This window comes from Dipodomys ordii, unplaced genomic scaffold (genome assembly GCF_000151885.1).
Source record: "Dipodomys ordii isolate 6190 unplaced genomic scaffold, Dord_2.0 Scaffold5, whole genome shotgun sequence".
Lineage (NCBI taxonomy): Eukaryota > Metazoa > Chordata > Mammalia > Rodentia > Heteromyidae > Dipodomys > Dipodomys ordii.
In genome coordinates, this window is record NW_012267221.1 from 34,059,754 (window position 1) to 34,079,618 (window position 19,865).

At 39.9% G+C, this 19,865-nt stretch overlaps 1 protein-coding gene across 1 annotated transcript in view; it reads left to right on the plus strand.

The window, feature by feature from the left end:
• Nucleotides 1–7,858: 7,858 nt before the first annotated feature.
• The window catches only part of Fam171b (family with sequence similarity 171, member B), a 64,909-nt gene continuing 52,902 nt past the window's right edge, over nucleotides 7,859–19,865 (plus strand). The window contains exon 1 of the mRNA XM_013028968.1: nucleotides 7,859–8,191. Within this exon, the coding sequence (XP_012884422.1) occupies nucleotides 7,966–8,191 (226 nt within the window). The 5' untranslated portion in view covers nucleotides 7,859–7,965. The remainder of the gene's footprint in view (nucleotides 8,192–19,865) is intronic.

Here is a 19,865-nt window from a genome sequence, read left to right on the forward strand (position 1 = left end):
AATTTGGGCTTAATTATGTAATAGTTTGGGATCCAGTTTAAATTTGTTGACAGTTTTCACAGTTGAGGAAAGATACTCATTAGAAAAAACTAGTATTAAAAATGAGTAAAATGCTGATAATATAGCTAAAATTTGTCTAAAAAGAAGTGAATGATGAAGTATATAACACTCTCAATAAGGGGAAATCTATAACCTTAAAATACTCAGGAATTGTTTATTTTTATAATTTTATTTTTATAATTGTTTATTTTTGCAATCCTTAAACACAAATGAAGAAGGCAATCACAAAACACATGCTTTCTTGTGGCAAGAAGCTTAACTTGGTTTAAGAGATGACATAAGTCGGAGCACTAACCACACTCAGCTGTCACCAAGGCTTGATAGTGTCTTGCCCGTGTTTTCTAGTCAATCACAGCACAAAGTATGATTTCCATAAGTAGCTGAGGACAATCTTGCGAAGTCGGAAAAAGATGGATGTTATTTCTTGTCTTTGCTAATGCCAGAAGATGATTTGGGAAATACTGCTGATCAAGGGTCTCTTCCTCTGGTCACCTGTGGTAGGTAATCTTCCAGGAACCAGAAACAAAGCAGAGAGCTAGAGCGTTACTGTTACCTAGAAAGTGCTTTGTGCTACTTTACGCCGTACTATGCCAACACTACAGAAGTAACCATGTGCCACGCTCTTTACATCGCCAGCATTAGAACTGACATTTGAGCCAGCAAATGAAAACAGCTGCTTCTATGCTGACTACCATTGATGTCTCAAGCCACCCAGATATGGTAAGAGTACAAGTTCTTATTCTGAACGTGAGGATGATAAAACAGCAGATCCTTTTGTGTCCTGACTGACTTACTAGACACTCTGGGATCAAATGAGGCAATAAACATTAAATCATTTAGAGCACTGCTCAAAGTTCTGTCCTATCACAGGAGTAAGTTCTTACTTTAAAGCCTGTTAGGGTTTTCTAAGAAAACATAATGGTGATGATCAAAGGCACATTTTAAAAAAGGGTTCTTGTCAGATATCAACCAAATTATCCAGCACTTCATTAGTCTAAGAAGAAAACTTACAGGAGCGCATTTCTCTTTTCCTAGGTTAATCTTAAAACATTTTCCAACCTTATGGTGGTGATAAATCATTAATCACGCAGCTGTTAGCCATTTGCAAACAGCCTGAAATAAGACAAATTGAAGCACCTGTAGCCATTTTAGCAAGAAGTAACTACTGCATGCATGTGAGAGACTGCAATCCTTCTAAGTAACTGCGCTGTAATACATGCCTGCTTTGTTTGGCTCTGGCCATATATCTTTTTATTATAAATAATTTACATAACAACAGATGATATAACTACTATTTTGGTCCCCATCATATAGATTTAAAAATGAATTCAGGGTGAATAACTAAGATTAAGATAATGGATATATACCAAGCAGATACTTTCTAATGTCTTTATACAAACAACCTTTCAATCTGTCTGTCTGTCTGTCTGTCTTTTCCCCCCTCCTGCCCCCATGAGGCTTGAACTCCTAGCCTGGGCACTGTTCCTGAGCTTTTTAGCTCAAGTCTAGCACTCTACCACTTAAGGCATAGATCCACTTCCAGCTTTTGGGGTTATTAATTGGAAATAAGAGTGTTACAGTCTTTTCTGGCCTGGATGGCTTCAAACCTCCTGGGCTGGCTTTGAATCTTGGTATTCAGATCTCAGTCTCCTAAGTTGTTAAGATTATAGGCATGAACTACTGCACTGGGCACTTTTTATGCTCTATATGATGGACATCATAACAGTAACCTCATAATGTGAAACTATTTGGGGAAGTTTAGCTGTGTGCAAAAGAATTTCACATATTTGCACAAATTGACACATTAGCATATGTGCAAGACTTAAAACAATGTCTGAGATTATTTTCACATTAATTCCAACAAACAAGGAAAACAATAGAAATAGAAAATAGGACATATATTTAGAACATTATATATATATGTGTGTGTATATATACTCTAAACACATTCCTTACATATGTATTCTGAAGAAATATTCTAAATGTATATTAAATATAATGTAAACATGTATATATTCTAAATATATATTCTAAATATATACAACATATATATGGTTTGTGAATTTAGATTGGAAATAGGGACAAAGGAGCAGAAACTTTGAAAACAGAAGTACAAAGGTGTCAAAAACAGAAAAGTACATTAGGTTTGACTACAGTTTTCCTATTGCCTACATCACAGTCTGAACTTGGTTTCTCTACCTTTTTGATCTTTCAACAATCTCACTGCTCCCCTCCCCAAACCTACCTTTTCCCTTGCTTTTCTTAATTTTGTGAAGTTAAGAGTTTAGGTTTTCAGTCTGGTGTGTTAGCATAGTAACTTACCTTTATGTTATTTAAAAATACTAATTTCTTTAAAAGTAATTAATCCCAAAGTTCTATCACTCCATTTCCAGAGAGTTTAAATGGACTCTTTGGGAAGCACTTTTAAGGTAATCATGTAATGAGAATCTTAATTAGTTTTTATAAAGTTATTCACAAAGGTGCTAATTGATGTGTCTTATTAAGATAACGTTAATTTGCAAAATTGTTTCTTCACCAGAGTAATAAAAATTATTATTCTCTCTTTTTTGTAGCATTGAGGTTTGAATTCAGGACGTTATGCTTGGTCCACAAGTATTCTACCACTTGAGCCTTGCCTCGTGGTCTAAAAATATTATTCTTAATCATAATTCTTGATCATAGGGTACATCATAAATTCCCTATTAAAATTTATGATGAGGGGCTGGGAAGGTGGCTCAGTGGTAGAGCGCTTGCCTTGCATGCCTGAGGCCCTGGGTTCGATTCCTCAGCACCACAGAAGCAAAAAAGCGGGAAGTGGCGCTGTGGCTTAAGTGGTAGAGCACTAGCCTTGAGCTGAAGAGTTGAGGGACAGCGCCCAGGCCCAGAGTTCAGGCCCCACGACCGGACCCCCCCCAAAAAATTATGATGATGGACTGGAGGTGAAACTTAAGTGGTAAAACACAGGAGCAAGGAAGATGAGTTAGAGAGAGGCTCTGAGTTGAAGCCCTTGTACCAGCACCCCCCCCCACACACACTGATGTGTGTATATTTTTCATCTTTGTATAATATAAAGTGTGGAGGAGCTTATCACAGAAATAAACACCTTACAAATTCAGTAGTATTAACAGGTGCCAGTGGCTCATGACTGTAAGCCAACTACACAGGATGTAAAAATTAGGAGAAAGGAAGTTCAAAAGCAGCCTGGGAAAAAAAGTTCATGGGCCCCCATTGCAACCAGTATCTGGGTGGTTGGGCCATGTCTATAATCCCAGCTATGAAGGGAAGCATAAGTAGGAAAAGCAATGTTCATGCTGGCCGAGGAAAAAGCTATACCCTATCTCGATCATGACCAGAGCAAAAATAGCTGGCTGCATAGTTCAAGATACAGAGCACTGACTAGCAAGTGTACAGGTCTGCGTTCAAAACCCAGTACTGCCAAAAAGAAATAAAATTCATCAGCATAGTCTAATTGGCCAATAGGACAATTATTTTGAATTTACAGTATGCTTTAATGAAGAAATAGAAAAGTTTATTTTAAAAACTAAATTTCCTACTTCTTAGTGACATCAATTATGCTAGTTAGATTTTTCATTACTCTGATGAGTGACAGAAGTAATTTAAATGAAGTAAAGCTCACTGTTTCCGAAGCTCAGTGGGAGGTTAGCTGGATCACTGCTTTGTGCTGCAACAAAGCATCGTGCAGCTGGAGGGCATGGTTAGAGCTGGTGGCCAAGCGGCAGCAGAGGATTGCAGAATGAGGCCACGGACAAGCTACACCAGGGAGACACATCCCCTAACTAGGCCTCATCTTTAATAGTTTCACCACTTCTCAGTAGTCGAGTTAAATTTTGAAACCATCAATAGATGGATGAGGGTATGGCTCTCGTGTCCCCACCTCCCGACTGTGCTTGTATCAGAAACACAGCCTTGCATACACAAGTTTTTTTCAGGGACATTTCATCTACAAACTCTAATATTTCAGCTCAAGGATCAAGGTTCATGTGTATCTCATACCAGGAAAACTTGTTCAGTCTATCTTTAATGAACTCCATTAGGCTAAACAGTTCTAGCATCTTTGAAAGTCCAAGTCCAAGGATTTTTTTTGAGACCCAAGGCAAACCCTGAGCTATGTGCTGGGAAAATTTAAAAAGCCAGTTACCTACTTTCACCACAAAATGGCATAAACATTTCCATTCCAAGAATAGGGATTGGGGGCACAGAGAGGAGGAATGTAGTAAGATCAAAACCTAACAAAGAAAACATTTAGGGGCTGGGAAGATGGCTCAGTGGTAGAGTGCTTGCCTTGCAGGCATGAAGCCCTGGGTTCGATTCCTCAGCACCACATAAGCAGAAAAGGCTGGAAGTGGTGCTGTGACTCGAGTAGTAGAGCACTAGCCTTGAGCTGAAGAGCTGAGGGACAGTGCCCAGGCCCAGAGTTCAGGCCCATGACTGACAAAAACCAAAACCAAAACAAACAAACAAAAAACCCAAATTCAATCCAGGAGCTCAATGTCTGGCCTCCATAGCTTGTGGTATGGTGATGTATGGTCCACTGGGTTTGGATAACCCCATCTAATAGCTTTGCCTGTTGGCTCTGTTCATCGTCTAGAGCTGTTCTTACCCCGTTCCTGACCTCTCCAACATCCTGGGATCTACACTGAAGCTTAGTCTTCTTCACCTTCACAGTTTTCTATTGTGCTCTCAGTGGCTGCCTGAAGGGGTCCTGATGCTATGGCTCATTGTCTGCCTTCCCAGGCTTTCCTTTGAAATGTAGGTGGAAGTCTCCATGCCCTCGTTACTCTTGTATTCTGCACGTCTTCAAACCAAGTATCATGTGGATATTGCTGAAGTCCACTACCTGCTGGAGTAGTAGCTTGGTCTCCTGGGACCCTGGGGGCAGTGGTTTCTGAGTGCATGGGCAGCTGAACCTGGGCAAGCACTTCTGTAGGTGAGCACAATGCCCCTCAGCACTCTCCTCTCAAGGGATAGTCTTGAGCCTTGAGCCTGCAATGTGTGGGTTCTAGCCAATTCCTGACATACCTTTTAGTTATCTTTCTCATGGTTCAGATGCATTGTACTTGATTTCTTTTTGTTTTGGTTTCTTTAATATTATTTTTAGTTGTATAAAGAAGTCTCCATTTAAAAAGCAGTCCATGAATAAAATATATCCTGATCAATATCACCCCTTTCAACACTCTCACCCATCCCTCCAATACCCACCTGTTCCCCAACTCTTGTTCATTTTGTAGGCTACACATGGAATTCTTGACTGTATTCTCCCTCTTTTCATCCATCCACCCTTTTCCCCTTGACCCCTTTTAAGTACTTTCTTCCTGGTATTTATTTTGTTGAGCCTTCACTTTTCCTTTCTAAGAAATTATACTATTTGAGTTCTCCCTTGGATGTACCAAATTTCAGTTACTATATTTGTGTGCACTGGATGCATTTACTTTTATTTGTACACTAAATCTTGCTCTCTACATCTCAACAGTTCAAGCTGATCAAATCTTATCATCTGGGGGATCTGAATTAGCTGTAGGTCAAGACCAAGGGTGTGAGCATCCTGGGTAAGAGGTCTTTCTATATGTGGCCTGGTAAAACTAAAGAAACACATTATCAGCTATCAACATACCTGTTGACATTTTGGTTCAAAGAAGGAGAAAGCACAAGGAACAAAAGAAGTCACTAGTCTCAGATAATTTCAAAATCTAGCTGGGCATTCAATGTTTAGCTTTCAGGCCTGTAGATGATTTTCAGGGACTTACTTTATGTTTGTCTCCTCTCTAGCCATAAAATATAGCATGTGTGTGTTTCTGAGTGGTGTCACCAGGATGTTTGGGCAAGTAATATTTTATAAATCTAAAACCATTCTTTCATTTTTATTTTATCATTCCTTTCAGACTAAACTGGCAATGTTTCTGATATCAAAGTAACAAGTCTTTAACTCTGATTTCCTGGATAGGGAACAGGAAATATTTTTCTCTGTTTTCTATTTCTTGCTACTTTAACTATATTATGCTGAAATAAATCCTTGCTTCCGACTAACTAATCTAACAAAAAGTAAGATGAAATAAAATAAACACCAGGTGCCAGTGGCTCACACCTGAGTCCTAGGAACTCAGGAGATTATATCTGAGGATCACGGTTCAAAGCCAACTCTTGAATGAACGTCTGTGAAATTATTATCTCCAATTAGCAAAAAGCTGGCAGTAGAGGTATGGCTGAAGTGGTGGAGTACCAGCCTTAAGCAAAAAACTCAGGGACAGCACCCCACGCCCTGAGTTGAAGCCCCAGTACTGGCATATGCTCACAAAAGGAAATTTTCAAAGAAACAGAAAAAAAATTGCCTACTCTGTGTTTTCTCTAGAAAATTTTCTTGAGAGTGTGCCTCTTAATTTTAGCATCTTGTGTGTGATTTAAACACATTTGAGAATTTGAAAAATCATGTTTCTGCTTTAAAGAAATCTTTTTGAAAGCTAATTCCTATGTTTTTGTAGCTATCTAAATATGTGAATGGCCACCACACTTAGAAATTATTCAATATTTGATATTGCTAATAAAAAAATTCTTTGTTTTTACAAAAATACCACAAAAGCCGTCAGAGAGCAGCAATACTACATATGTTAGGTGTTTGAGCAGTGTCTGTCTCACCTTAAGTACTGTAGAAGTGTTTGTGAGGACCTAGTCAACTCACCTTTTCAATCTGCAACAGTCCTGTTAGGATCAAGGCTCAGGATTAAGGCTCACACTGTCCCAAGTGCCCTGTGCTGCCACATACCTTCAGAACACACACACACACACACACACACACACACACACACACACACACCTCAGAGTTCTGCTTTTTAGACACTCTCGTTGCTCCTATCTCTCTTTGAAACTTTTTCTATCTTCCCCTCCCCAGTGTTTCACAGTACTTCCACCCCCATTCCTTCCAATTTTATGCAACCCCTGAATGGTGTACTGCTTCTCCAGGACCAGCTTCCCCAGTGGCTTGTGTTTTGTCTGTGAATTCCTTCCCACTGCCCTCCTCAATAGCTGTTGGGGTCCCAGAACATAGAGGCTGGATTTTACATTACATGTACGTATACATTATATACATATAATTTATAGACCTATTAAGCACATATATATATATATATATATATATCAGTGTAGGACATAATTATGAAAAAAGTATAATGTTTCATGGAGACGAAAGAAATGCCCAGTCAGGCAAAAAGGAAAGTTTATTTGGCATCCGGAGAGCCACTTTAACTTCTAGCTAAGGGATCAGGCTCCAGGTACAGTAGTGTACTGGCCTGGGGGCCAAAGGGAGGAACAGCGCTGTGGGGGGAGCGGTAGCGGGACCCTGGGCCTTTGGCTCCGCTGAAGCTTCAGGAAGTGATCTGGGAGGTTAATGGATGCTCTACCTTCTTTTCTAATTTGGGGTAGGTGGGAGGAATTTTATTCCAGTTGCTGCAGAATTTCCCTCGGCGGGCATGCGCCGGAGGGGCTGGGAGACGACTAAGCCCCCTACCCAGCCTCTCTTCTTTGTAGACCCAGCACAGCACCCTAGCCTCAGCATCGTGGCGGGTGGCCGAGGGGCCCCCGCGCGCCCCTCCCGGTGTGTCGCGTGCGCCAAGGTGCGCGCAGACCTGGGGCTGGTCCTCTTCCACGGGCCCCCTCCCCTCCGCGCCCGCCCCGTGCCTCTCCGCCCTCCTCCTCCTCCTCTCCCGCGCTCCCCTCCTCCTCCTGTGCTCCTCCCCCTCCCCCGTCCCTCCTCCTCCCGCACCCGCCGAGGGTGTGCGCCGCAGACGGCGCCGGGGGAGCCAGCGAGCGGGCGCGGCCGGGAGCCCGCAGCCCTGGCGCCCGCCGCCGCCCGGAGCCCCGCAATATGCCGCCGCGGCCCTCGGGCTCTCGGCCATGGCGAGGCTCTGCCGGCGCGTCCCTTGCACCCTGCTCCTCGGCCTGGCGGCCGTGCTGCTGAAGGCACGGCTGGTCCCCGCGGCCTCCCGAGCCGAGCTCGGCCGCTCCGACCTCAGCCTCATCCAGCAGCAGCAGCAGCAGCAACAGCAGCAGAGGCAGCGGGAGGAGGCTGAGGAAGAGAGGCCCGAGGTGCCGGGAGCATCCTCTACCTTGACCGTGCCAGGTAGGTTCCAGCGGCCTGTGCTGCCTCTCCATCACCGGCAAGCGCTTTGGCCAGATCGCCTCTCAGCCCATTTGGCTTCCTTCCTGCCCCTCCTGATCTGCGGGACACTGCCCGCCTGCCCAACCGTTCTTTGATCCCGGGTTTTCGGTGGTGTCGGAAATCTGCCCTGTCCGGAGGGGTCGGGGTCGGGGTTCGTGACTGCCTGTATTAATCTTGTTCTCTCCCCCCCCCCACCCTCCTTCTTCCCGATTTTTCCTCTCTGCCCTGAGAATGGCTGCACACACACACACACACACACACACACACACACACACGCACACACGCGGCTCTCAAATCCCTTTAGCATTTTATTCTCTGAGCCCTTCTCCCCTAGAAACCGGGAAATCTCGCCATTTACACCCACACACCCTTTTCACCGCTTCTCTCTGCCTGCTGTATTTAAATTTAGACTTGGAGAAAGAAATCTTGATGTATCTTATTATTTCTCCCTCCTTATTATAAAAGATTACCCACACAATAAGATGAAAGAAAACAAAATGAAAGCAAGAGTTTGTAAATGATGCAAAGGAGGAAAAGGACAGGGAACGGGAGAGGGAGAGAGACTAGCACAGCATTAAGCCCACCCCCAGACCCCTAGAGAGAGTATCTCCTGGCTTGTTAGTAGAACTTAAGAGGCGCATTCCTTTCACATTCAGCGAGGATAAAGAAATGTGAGTGTAGTATTTATGGTGTTAACAGTCCCCCCCCCCCGTCCTGCTTCCCCCTCACCCCTAATTAAAGCTCCACTGGCGAGCAATGAGCTAGATTAACCACCTTAATAGCCTTACCCAGCCCCCAACCCTGTTCCTTTCTGGGCTGTTGAAGCTATCTGCAAAACAAAACAAAACAAAACATCAGTGTTCTGAAATGGGGGCTCAGGTGTTACAAAACAAATATATTTGCAAAAATATATTTGCAAAATGTATTTGCAAAACTAACATTTCTGTTTTAAAAATTCTTCCTAGCAACATTACGCTGGATGCTGAAAATGGGAACGTAGAGTGGGGTGAGCATCTTATTCTGTATTGTTTGCTCATCCGCAAAGAGCAGTAGTCAGGCCTGCCAGCTGTGATTCAGGATACAGCCAGATGATTTAATTTATCTGAGTGCTTTGAGCTTGCGATGAAATCACCAAAGTGTGCAGGAAAGTATGCATTTCTGACACCCTCTTAAACCAATTAATAGCCTTGAAGAATGGCTTACAGTCCTGAAAGGCAGGTGCTGTGCATAAGTGGTCCTATCTGCCAGAGATCACAACATGGTATGGGTGAGGTTGCTGGTAGAACTGGTAAGCTCAAGAATCTTGGAGATAAAAGTGACTGTGTGCCTTCATTACAAGAGGGAGTTCATCAATTACGTAGGAAACAGACGTCTGGGAGAGTGCTGATGGATTTTATGGTTGGAAATGTATTCCTTTTCAACTTTCCTAGGGGATGGGTTTTGACGGTCACAGTATGCCTATGTTGTGATGAAGGTGATGAATAACTCCAGTGTGATGAGACCTTCGTGTCCAAAATGAAAATATTTGCTTTCTGGTATCTGTGAGGCATGTTTTGAAAAGGTGACTGATTGTCCAGACAGCTGGCAGTCTTTGTCTTATTTACTCATTATATTAATCTAGATGAAAGAACCTCTACCAATTAAGTCAAACCAAATCCTGAAAGTAACATGACTCTTGCTTCTTCTTCAAAAACTCAACCCGGAGAGGTGGAGGAGGAAGATGACAGGAGTGACATTGATTGAGATGCATTATTTGAGTGATTGTTATGTTGAATTGAAACCCCATTTGGACAACTACTGAAATATATTAATATTATCATTATTAATAATAATATTCTTAATCCCAAGTTCAGTGCTTAAAAAAAACAAAAACAAAACATTTCAGTTGGCTATAGTTTGACTTATTGGAATAGCGTGCCAAAGAATGAAGCTGCACGAAACAAATGACATTAGAATATTCCCAAGAGACATTGTGATCTGATCACGGAATAGGTCTTCTTGTTCCCCAACTGATTGTCCTCCTCACACAGCTGGTTATCTTTGTGTGTGTGTGTGTGTGGTTGTGGGGCTTGAAATGTAGGGCCTGGGTACTGTCCCTGAGTCTGTTTATGCTCAAGGCTAGCGCTCCACCACTTGAGGCACAGGACTACTTCTGGTTTTTGAGTGGTTAATTGGAAGTAAGAGTCTCAGGGGGGACTTTTCTGACTGGGCTGGCTTCAAACCGCCATCCTCAAATCTCAGCCTCCTGAGTAGCTAGGATTACAAGTGTGAGCCACCAGTGCCTGGGTAGCTGGTCATCTTTGTAAAAACACAATGTAGGATCTTTTTTGCTCATAGTCCACCAGTGGCTCCTATCTGTCTCAGTAAATGCTTAGATCCTAAAAATGGCTGAGAGAGGTCTAGATCCTGCGTATTCCCTCTCTTAACTACCTTCTAATTCCCCTTTCCCTCCCTTGTAGCCACACTGGCTCCATATATATATATATATATATATATATATATATATATTTTTTTTTTTTTTTTTTTTGGTCGGTTGTGGGGCTTGAACTCTGGGCTTGGGCGCTGTCCCTGTGCTCTTCAGCTCAAGACAAGTACTCTAACGCTTGAGCCACAGTGCCACTTCCTCCATATTTCTTGAGTTTTGGAACAAAATTCAGATGCCAGGCCTTTGCACTTGCAAATTTTTTTCTGCCTGACATTCTGAAACTTTATTTTTCTTGGGTTTCCACACATGTCACGTATTACATAGGTGTACCTCCTCAGCCCCTCCCTGGTATGACCCTCTGTGCTCCTCAAAGGTCTCTCATCTTTTCCTATTGGTCTGTCTCTTTGTGTTAGAAGGTAAGCTCTACAAGAGCATGGACACTGTTTTCCTCACTGATGAATTTCAGCACTAGCTATGTGTAGACACTCTACTGTTTGTTGGATGAGCTAATGAATGGATGGATGGACAACATCAAGAAGTACTTACTTTTTTTATTTTTTTTTTATTTTTACTTTTCCAGGTTTCTAAGTAGCATTTTATTTTATTTTATTTGTGAAGATACTGTACAGAGGGGTTACAATTACATGGGCAGGATAATGCGTACATTTCTTACCAAGCATTGCAGCCTCCTCCTTTTGTTTACCCTTCACATCCCTTCCCAGCCTCCCCCCTCCTCCCCAATGCCAATCTTTCTCCTTCCCCCCCCCCCCCGCACCAACGTTGTAAAGCTCATTTTGGACATGACAACTTGTAAAGAAGTACTTACTTTCTCAGAGTCTGTTCACCCAGTGGTGAATTTCTTCCTTGGGATTTAGCGGAGGATGTACAAAAATTAAAATGTTACATGAAAGTATTTTTTTTTTTTGTCGGTAGTGGGGCTTGAACTCTGGGCCTGGGCATTGTCCCTCAGCTCTTCAACTCAAGGCGAGCGCTCTACCACTTGAGCTACAGCGCCACTTGCATGAAAGTATTTTTAAGTAGAGTTACCCAGTAATTTTGGATCTTTAATTTTAGCTAATTTCAACATTTACCTTATGCTGTCTGTAGAGAACTAATTGATAGATACTTGAACCCCTTATTAGGTTCTGTGAAGAAGATGATTTACCTAAGCACACTTAACAATCCTCTTATGACCTAGTAGGCATTAATGTATTATGCCTTTAAATAGCCATGTTTGAGCCTGCTTATATTGTTTACTTCTTGGTTGTTCCTCTCATTCATTGGATATGTCATGTGAAAGCTGTATTTTTTTTTTCTTAGGCAGATTTTAGAAAAATAAGATAGACTCATTGATATGGCTGGCAGGTGACTGAGCATGTGTGTCAGCAGTAGAGAGACAGACCAGTGATCTGGGTTAGTGCCCCAGGATTTATTATTCTAAAAATTGAAGTAAAAAAACTTGAATATGATAATTTTTTTTTAAAAATAAGGATTTTTCCTCATTAACAAAAAATAAAATATTCGAAGAAAAAAAGGCTAAGTTTGGGATCTGTCAAATCAGTTGTATTTTACAGCATATGCAGCAGCTCTGATTTCTCCATCTGTACCAGTTTTTACTAGAAATAAATATCTGAGATACTAGGGAAGAATTAATTTGGGGGCTGGTGGTAGTTGAGAACTGTAGTTGACAACTATGTCTTATGCTCTCTAATGACCCACTAGATGGGAGGCATGCTGGGGTGAGGCTGGAGTGGGTGAAGCTAAAGAAAATAATGAGCTACATTTAAAATTTAAAATTCTCCATATGAAGCACAGGCATGTCATTTTGAGAAGTATATATTTATGCCATAAACATTTTTGATTGTATATTCCCAGTATATAAAGTCTTATTTTGGAAATATCAATAAATAAAAAATAGAATAATGTAATAGACAATTTCAGTCACTTAGCTTTTACAGTGATTAAGATTCTACCAGTATTGTATCACCCACTCATCTACCCATTTCAGCCACAGGACATTTCATTTTATTTCATTTTTGAGGTAAAATCTATCTATATATCATGTAAATTATTAAGTTCATTATTTTGACAAATGGATATACCCATGTAACCATCACTTCTATGAAGATATAAAGTATTTTCCTCCCCTACAAAGTTCCTTCATGTCATCTTCCCAGGGAATCCTCGCCCCTCGCCTCGTGTCATCTTCTGTTCTGCTTGTTCTGTCATAAATTTATTTCACATTTTCTAGAACTTGAAAAAAATGGAATCACACATCATTTACTTGTTTGTCCAGCTTCTTCAGCTTAGAATAATTTCCGTTTATTTATTCATGTTTTAGCACATTTGTTAATTCATTGCTTTTTATTGTTGAGTAGTATTCCAAAGTAACAATTGGCTGAACTTAGTTTCTTGCTCCTTTAATTGTGGCTGTTTTACTTGTATCCAAGTGAGTGAGGCTACTATGGGTTTATGCCAGTCTCTGTGTGAACTATTTTCTTATCTCTTGAAAGACTGCGTATGACTGGGATTATTGGACCAATTGGTTTGCTTTTGAAGTTAATCTCCCCCCTCCCCCATCCCACAATTCTGTGTGGCAGAGACATATTTCATTAAATTAAAACAATCAATTAAAAATAATGAAATACAGAGTTGCCTTCCTCTTCTTTCTCCTCCCTTTCTTCACCCTCCTCCTCCTTCTCCTCTTCCTCCTCCATCTTTTTCTTCTTCTCTTCTTGCAATTTTTGTTCAAGACTAGCACTCTACCATTTGAGCTATAGCACTACTTCTGGCTGTTCTTGAGTAGTTTATTGGATGTAAGAATCTCACAGACTTTCCTCATTAGTCTGGTTTTGTACCACAATCTTCAAATCTCAGCCACCTGAGTAATTGGGTTACAGGTGTGAGTCACTGGTGCACAACTTATTCTTTTTCTTAAATCAGTTTAAACTTATTTATATAAATTACTGCATTATAGTTAAGATGGTGTTTTGATATACATAATGACGTAGTTACGATAGTTAAACAAGTTAATCATCCTCATCATTACACTTTTCTTCTTTCCCAGTTCCCCTGTCTCCCCTTCTTTCCTCCCCTCTTCTGCTTTCACCTTCTCCTTCCCTTCTCTCTCTGACCCTCCTTTGTCCTCCCCTCCCTTCTCTTCTCACCTTTCTTCACTTTCTCTTCTTTTTCCTAGCCCTTCATCTCCTCCCTTCCTTTCCTTTCCTTTCCCCCATTTCTTCTCTCTCCCCCGCCCTCTCTTTTTTCTTTCTTTGAATTAAGAACTTAACTCATATCAAATTTCTACTGTCTAACATGTTCAAAGAATTTAAAAATCAATAGGAAAAGAAGGATTAGAAATGGACTGTTCTATTTCCAAGTACTCATGCTTTAAAGGACATAATCCCAGATGGGTAATTATAATTCTTTCCAGGATTTTAATAACCAAAAGGAGCTATTTCTTGGTGTTGATTGCAGGTTGAAAAACACATGCCATTGTGTTGAATTTCAGTCCAGTTTGTTTTTGTGGTGGTTATACAGTGTTCTCAATTTGACTGAACAGAGATTTCATTAAATATTTTTCTGAAATCAAACTCTTCGCCCCAAATATATAAATATTGAACTTGATTCCTTTTCAAAGTTCTGTCTGACTAGGTTAGCTTCAGTGCAGTCATTTATTGTCTTAGTGTAATATTTCTCAATTTTTATTTGTCTGATACTTTTCCCACTATAATTGATAAAACACATGCATTGAAAAGCTTACCTGGAAGATTCTTAAACTCTGAAAGCTATGTGTTTTGTGATGTAGTGAAATGTAAGTTTGAGAAACCATTTTTTGTTTGCTTTTAAGGTTGTTTTTGGAGATGCCTTTTAGATTGGCCTTTTATATAAGCAAACTCCCCATATCCAATGTGGGTCAGATTTCTGAGCCTTTCAAATTCTTTTTCTCTTACAATTGCCCATATTGTATTATAATTATTAGGTTTTATTTATTTATTTTTACCATTCCAGGGGCTTGAATTCTGGGCTTGGTTGCTATCCCTGAGCTCCTTTGGCTCAAGGTTAGCACTCTACCACTTGAGCCACAGTGCCACTTCTAGCTTTTTCTGTGATGAATTGGAGATAAAAGTCTCATGGACTTGCCTGCCTGGGCTAGCTTCAAACCCTCAGATCTCCCTCAGGCTCCTGTGTAGCTAGGATCATAGGTATAAGCCATCAGCACTGGGCACTAGGTTTTATTTCTAACTGCATATTAATGATGTCTTTAAAAAGAAAACCAGTTCTCTTGGGCTTGGCCAAATGTGTGAGTGATTGTGGGTGCCATATAATGTAGGGCAATGAAGGTCAAGCACATGGTAATCACCTTCCATCATTGCTAAGGTGTCCAACAGGGCACAGTGACTGACCTTGTGAACCAAGACTGTAAAACACTGCAGTAGTGTCTGGTGATTCTTAACACCTGTATTGGTAATGCTTAGTTCACCATATTGAGGTTTTGTGTCTTGCATAGATTTAGAATTAGCTTTTGAGCTATTGTGATCCTCAGCTATTGATGCTAATTGAAATGAACTTTACAACTTGAGGGGGAGGGGAATCATGGGGGAGGAAAACTGGGAAAAAACAAGGGAGGGGTAACAATATTCAACAAGAAATGTACTCATTACCTTACTTATGTAACTCTTACCCCTCTGACATTACCCTTACAATAAAATAAAAATTAAATTAAAAAAGAATTAATTTCACTTATAAGTAAGATTCCAATTTCTAATTAAATGTGCTATTTTTCTCAAGCATGTTTCTATATCACAGCCCTTTAGGGAACAAGGTAAAATTTAAGAAAATATTCATCAGTATCATCAGTCATTGCTCTTAGTTCAACTTTATATATGTCTGGTAAATAAGTATTACTTATGACTGTTATGTTTTTAGCTCACTTGTTAGCTTTACTGAAATTTAGAGCCTTTTACCTGGTTAAGCCAATTATAATTCATACATGTGGTCCTAAATACTAGCTGGACTTTGGTGGCCATTTGACTGACTTCAAGATTGTAGACTTAGAGGAAGACCACAGTTTTCATGTAAGGAGGAAATGTAACCAAGAACAAAATTCATTGTAGAATTCACTTAACTATTCAAGTAAAGTGAAGCCAGTATGGATCAGTGATGAGTGTGTTGTGAAACATGATTATGATCAGCTAATTTATACCTGAAATCAACAAAATCTGTCTAAATGTTTATATTAAAATGAACTAGTGTTTTCAAATCTTTACATCAAAAGGCAAATACCAACAAAGGGTGAACCAATGCAACAGAGATACTCACTAGATACTATGTTAGAAATGAACTTTATACCTTGCGGGGGAGGGAAGTTGGGGGTGGGGAGAGGAAATGAAAGAGGGGGTAAGACTGCTTGAAAATTATTGTACTCATGTCCTTACTTATCTAACTCTAAGCCCTCTGTACATCACCTTTACAATAATAATAATAACTCCCCCAAAAAAACAAATACCAAGAGGGGCACCATTGTTTATGTCTGTAAGTAGGCTGAGATTTAAAGGATTGAGGTTTGAAACTAGCTTGGGCAGGAAAGGCTGTGAGATTCTCCAATTAACCACCCCCGCCCCCAAACAAAAATAAAAGCTAGAAGTGAAGCCATAGGTCAAGAGGTAGAGGACTAGCTTTGAGCAAAAAAGCTCAGATTGCCCAGGCCCTGAATTCAAAGCCCCGGGACTGCCCCCTTCCCCTGACACACACACATAGATGATAGAAGACACTTTCTTTTTCCTAAAATAAGTACTTAAATTTAACAGAAAAGTTATGACTTTTTTCTGTTATTCTTTTTCTTTCTCACTTTTTCTTTCTTTCTTCCTCCATTTCTGTATTCCTCCCTCCCCCCTTTTCCCTCCTTCTTTCCTTCATTCCTTCCTTCCTTGCTTCCTCCCTTCCTCTCATTTTTCTTTCTTCCTCCCTCTTTCTTTCTTTCTTCTTCCATCTCTATTTCATAATAAAAATATTATTTCATGTTTTATCTTATTTTCAATGTCTTATTTAAAATGTCTTTCCCATTGTCATATAGACTTGGATGCAATAAATTTCCTTAAGTATACCAAATTTGTTACATTTAACATGGTATCATTAAGCACCTAAAATTTAGTCAAGGTAACATCTGTTTGTTATTGTTGTTTTTAATGAATGATGACTTTCTTTCTCTTTCTTTCCCTGCCTTCCTTGTTCCCTCCCTCCCTTTCTTTTTTCCTTTCTTCCTTCCTTCTCTTTTTTTCTTTCTTTTTCTCTCCATTCTTTCCTCCATCTCCCTCCCTCTCCCTTCCCCTCCCCTCTCCTCCCCTCTCCTCTCGTCTTTGTCTTTTTTTTCTTTCCTGGAAATTGAACTCAGAACTTTGTCAATGATGCACGAGTGCTCTACTGCTGAACCATACCCCCAGCCACTTTTCTACTTTAAAAAAAATTTGGAAACAGAATTTTGCTAAGTTGCCAAGGCTGGGGTCCTTCTGGTAGTCTTTCTGCCTTAGCCGCTTAAGTAGCTGGAGAAGCCTGGATAGATATGTGTAACGCTGACTGGCCCAGCATTTGTTCATATCAACCAAGATTTAACTCTCATTGAAATTATATCTGAGGAAATATTTTTGTAGCTACGTTTGAATTTATGTTCTAATACTATTTAAGATAAAGCTATGTCCTAATTATAAAATATAGACTAATATTTGATAGTGCTCAGATTATAGTAAATTCTATGCTTTCTAATAACCCATTTTGGAATCACAGATTCTTGGAACTAGAAAGAGGTAGAAATAATTAAGTGCTTTGCTTTGGCAATATTTGCAAATGGCATGACATAAGATGTAACATGTCCGTTAAAGAAATTTTGGTATCACCTGGCAGTTATGAAGTCTGATAGAACTTTTAAGGCTATTTTGATGATTTCTTTCTTAGCCAATATTGCAGAGTGAACATTTTCATAATCTATAATGTTAATTATAATTTGATTCAAGTATAATAGTCTCCAGAAAGAATCAAGAGTGTGTATTTTACTGTACTATACTATACTGCATATACTGTACTATACTATACTGTACTGTACTCTACTGTACTATAGTATTTCAAATAGGGAAGAAGTGACTCAATAAAGGTTGTCAAACATAGGAAGTAAAGGTGTAAGAGAGAAGCTATTGAAGGTCCTAGAGAAGAAAAAAGGAGTGTAGCTCATTGTGACTATGAGAGGGAGTGTGGTAAGTCTACAGACCCTGGACAAGGGAAGTACTCACAAGCAGCAAATCTTCTTTTTCCCTCCTGAGGTGTCTCATATGACTTATAATGTAGAAGCACATGCTAGCAAGCCAATGAAAGGGTTGTCTGTGTGTGTGTGTGTGTGTGTGTGTGTGTGTGTGTGTGTGTGTGTGTTGTGGTGGGGAGTTTCAGGAGAGCCCTGAACTTGATGGAACCTGCACCTATCTAGTGGTCAGTGTCTATGAGGTTTTCAAAGGTATCTCCAATTTCCAAATGTCAAGAAAACCTGCTATGGTTAAGCGAACCTTTCTAAGAAGACGTAATAAGAAGAGAATGAAGGTACCATTCACATTCAAATGGCATTTAGACACAGTATTTTGTGTTTCATTAATCCATGAGCTTTTTTGGGGAGGTACAGAAGTGATAGGTAAAATCAGGAAATTAACCTATCCAGCCTGAAGCTGAGATACAGTGATTTATTAGGATGTGTGGTCTTGTTTAGTTTTTTCAGACTTTGGATTTTTCCATTCTGTTTGTACAGTGACTTCTACTCTATAATATCTTTTGGTAAATCATGTGATAGAATTGTTTCATATCTGTGTTTCATCATATAATAAGTTGGTCCCTGAAAAAGACACTTTGTTAAACATTCTTTGATAGCCCAGAAAGTCTCTATTTTGACTTTGGGCTATCCCACTGATGGACAGGGTCACTGAGATTGGGCTAATAATTTTTAATATGGCCTCTGATGACGTTTCCAGGCATATTATTCTGCCAGGACTGATTATAAACATTAAGAACTTTTAGCAGGTGAGGGCATAACCTGGTCATTAGTTCCCAAAGAAGGCATTCATAAAGTCCAAGCCTTTTCCCACTCACTGAAATGAGTATTAAACTTTGGCCTTTAAACAACTTATGTGTCAAAATAGTAATTTTGCCCTAGAGTAATTTAAGTCTGTAATTTAACTTTCCATTTTCATTACCAACACTGTTCCAGGCTTTGGAATTAATGTCATCATTAAATTATGTGAAGCCCATAGTTTTCTTCCTTTTTCAATTCACACTCCTCATGGTTTCTGAAATAACTAGGTATGTTGGAAGAGCTAGGTGCTATGAAGAATAAAGAACAGAATGAAGGACTTTGTTTTGAGGACTGTGTCTATCTTGCAGAAATTTCCTTCCATGTGAAAATCCAAGCGGGGAAGTTTGTATTTCAGCACTTTGCAACATTTCAAAGAGAAATGTGTAGAGAGTATGAAATCTGTACTATTGGAGAACAGAATATGGCACAGAGATGAAGGTAAAAATGATATAGTTGCTCATGACAAATCCAAACCCTAATGTGGCCATGACACACACTCCTGTATCTATAGATACACATTTGAGTAACCAAATATCTTCTTCAAAATTTAATTGGATTCTCATAAAAATGTATGTATGAAAATTATATAGGAACAATGTAAGACTTCAAGGTGAAATACCTAAAGCATATAAGTTTTAGATCAAGAGGGACACCTTTACCGGAAGAGGAGCTGGTTAGTCAACTTTTTTACATCATGTGCTGGTTTATTCATAGAGTGGTTACAACATACAAGCTTGTTAATGGTGAACTACTTCACTCAGTTATTTAAATTTTTAGAAAATTAATTTTATTTTTGTGATGCTGAGGTCAAGCCCAAAGACTTATTCATGCCACAAAAGCATTCTGCCTCTGAGCTACATCCCCAGCCCTAATTTTTTTCATATTAAACCAAATTCAAAAACATTCTCTGCTATGTACCATATAGTTTGTAGGATACTAACATATGTGCCACTAATTGCACAGAATACTCTGTGGGGATATCACTAAAGTGACAAAAAGGATGTAATGCAATACTGTGGAAACATAAATTTGGGGATCAGTAATTTGACCTGAGTTTCCTGGAAAAAAATTGCACTTAAAATGAGTTTCAAAATTGTGTAGAG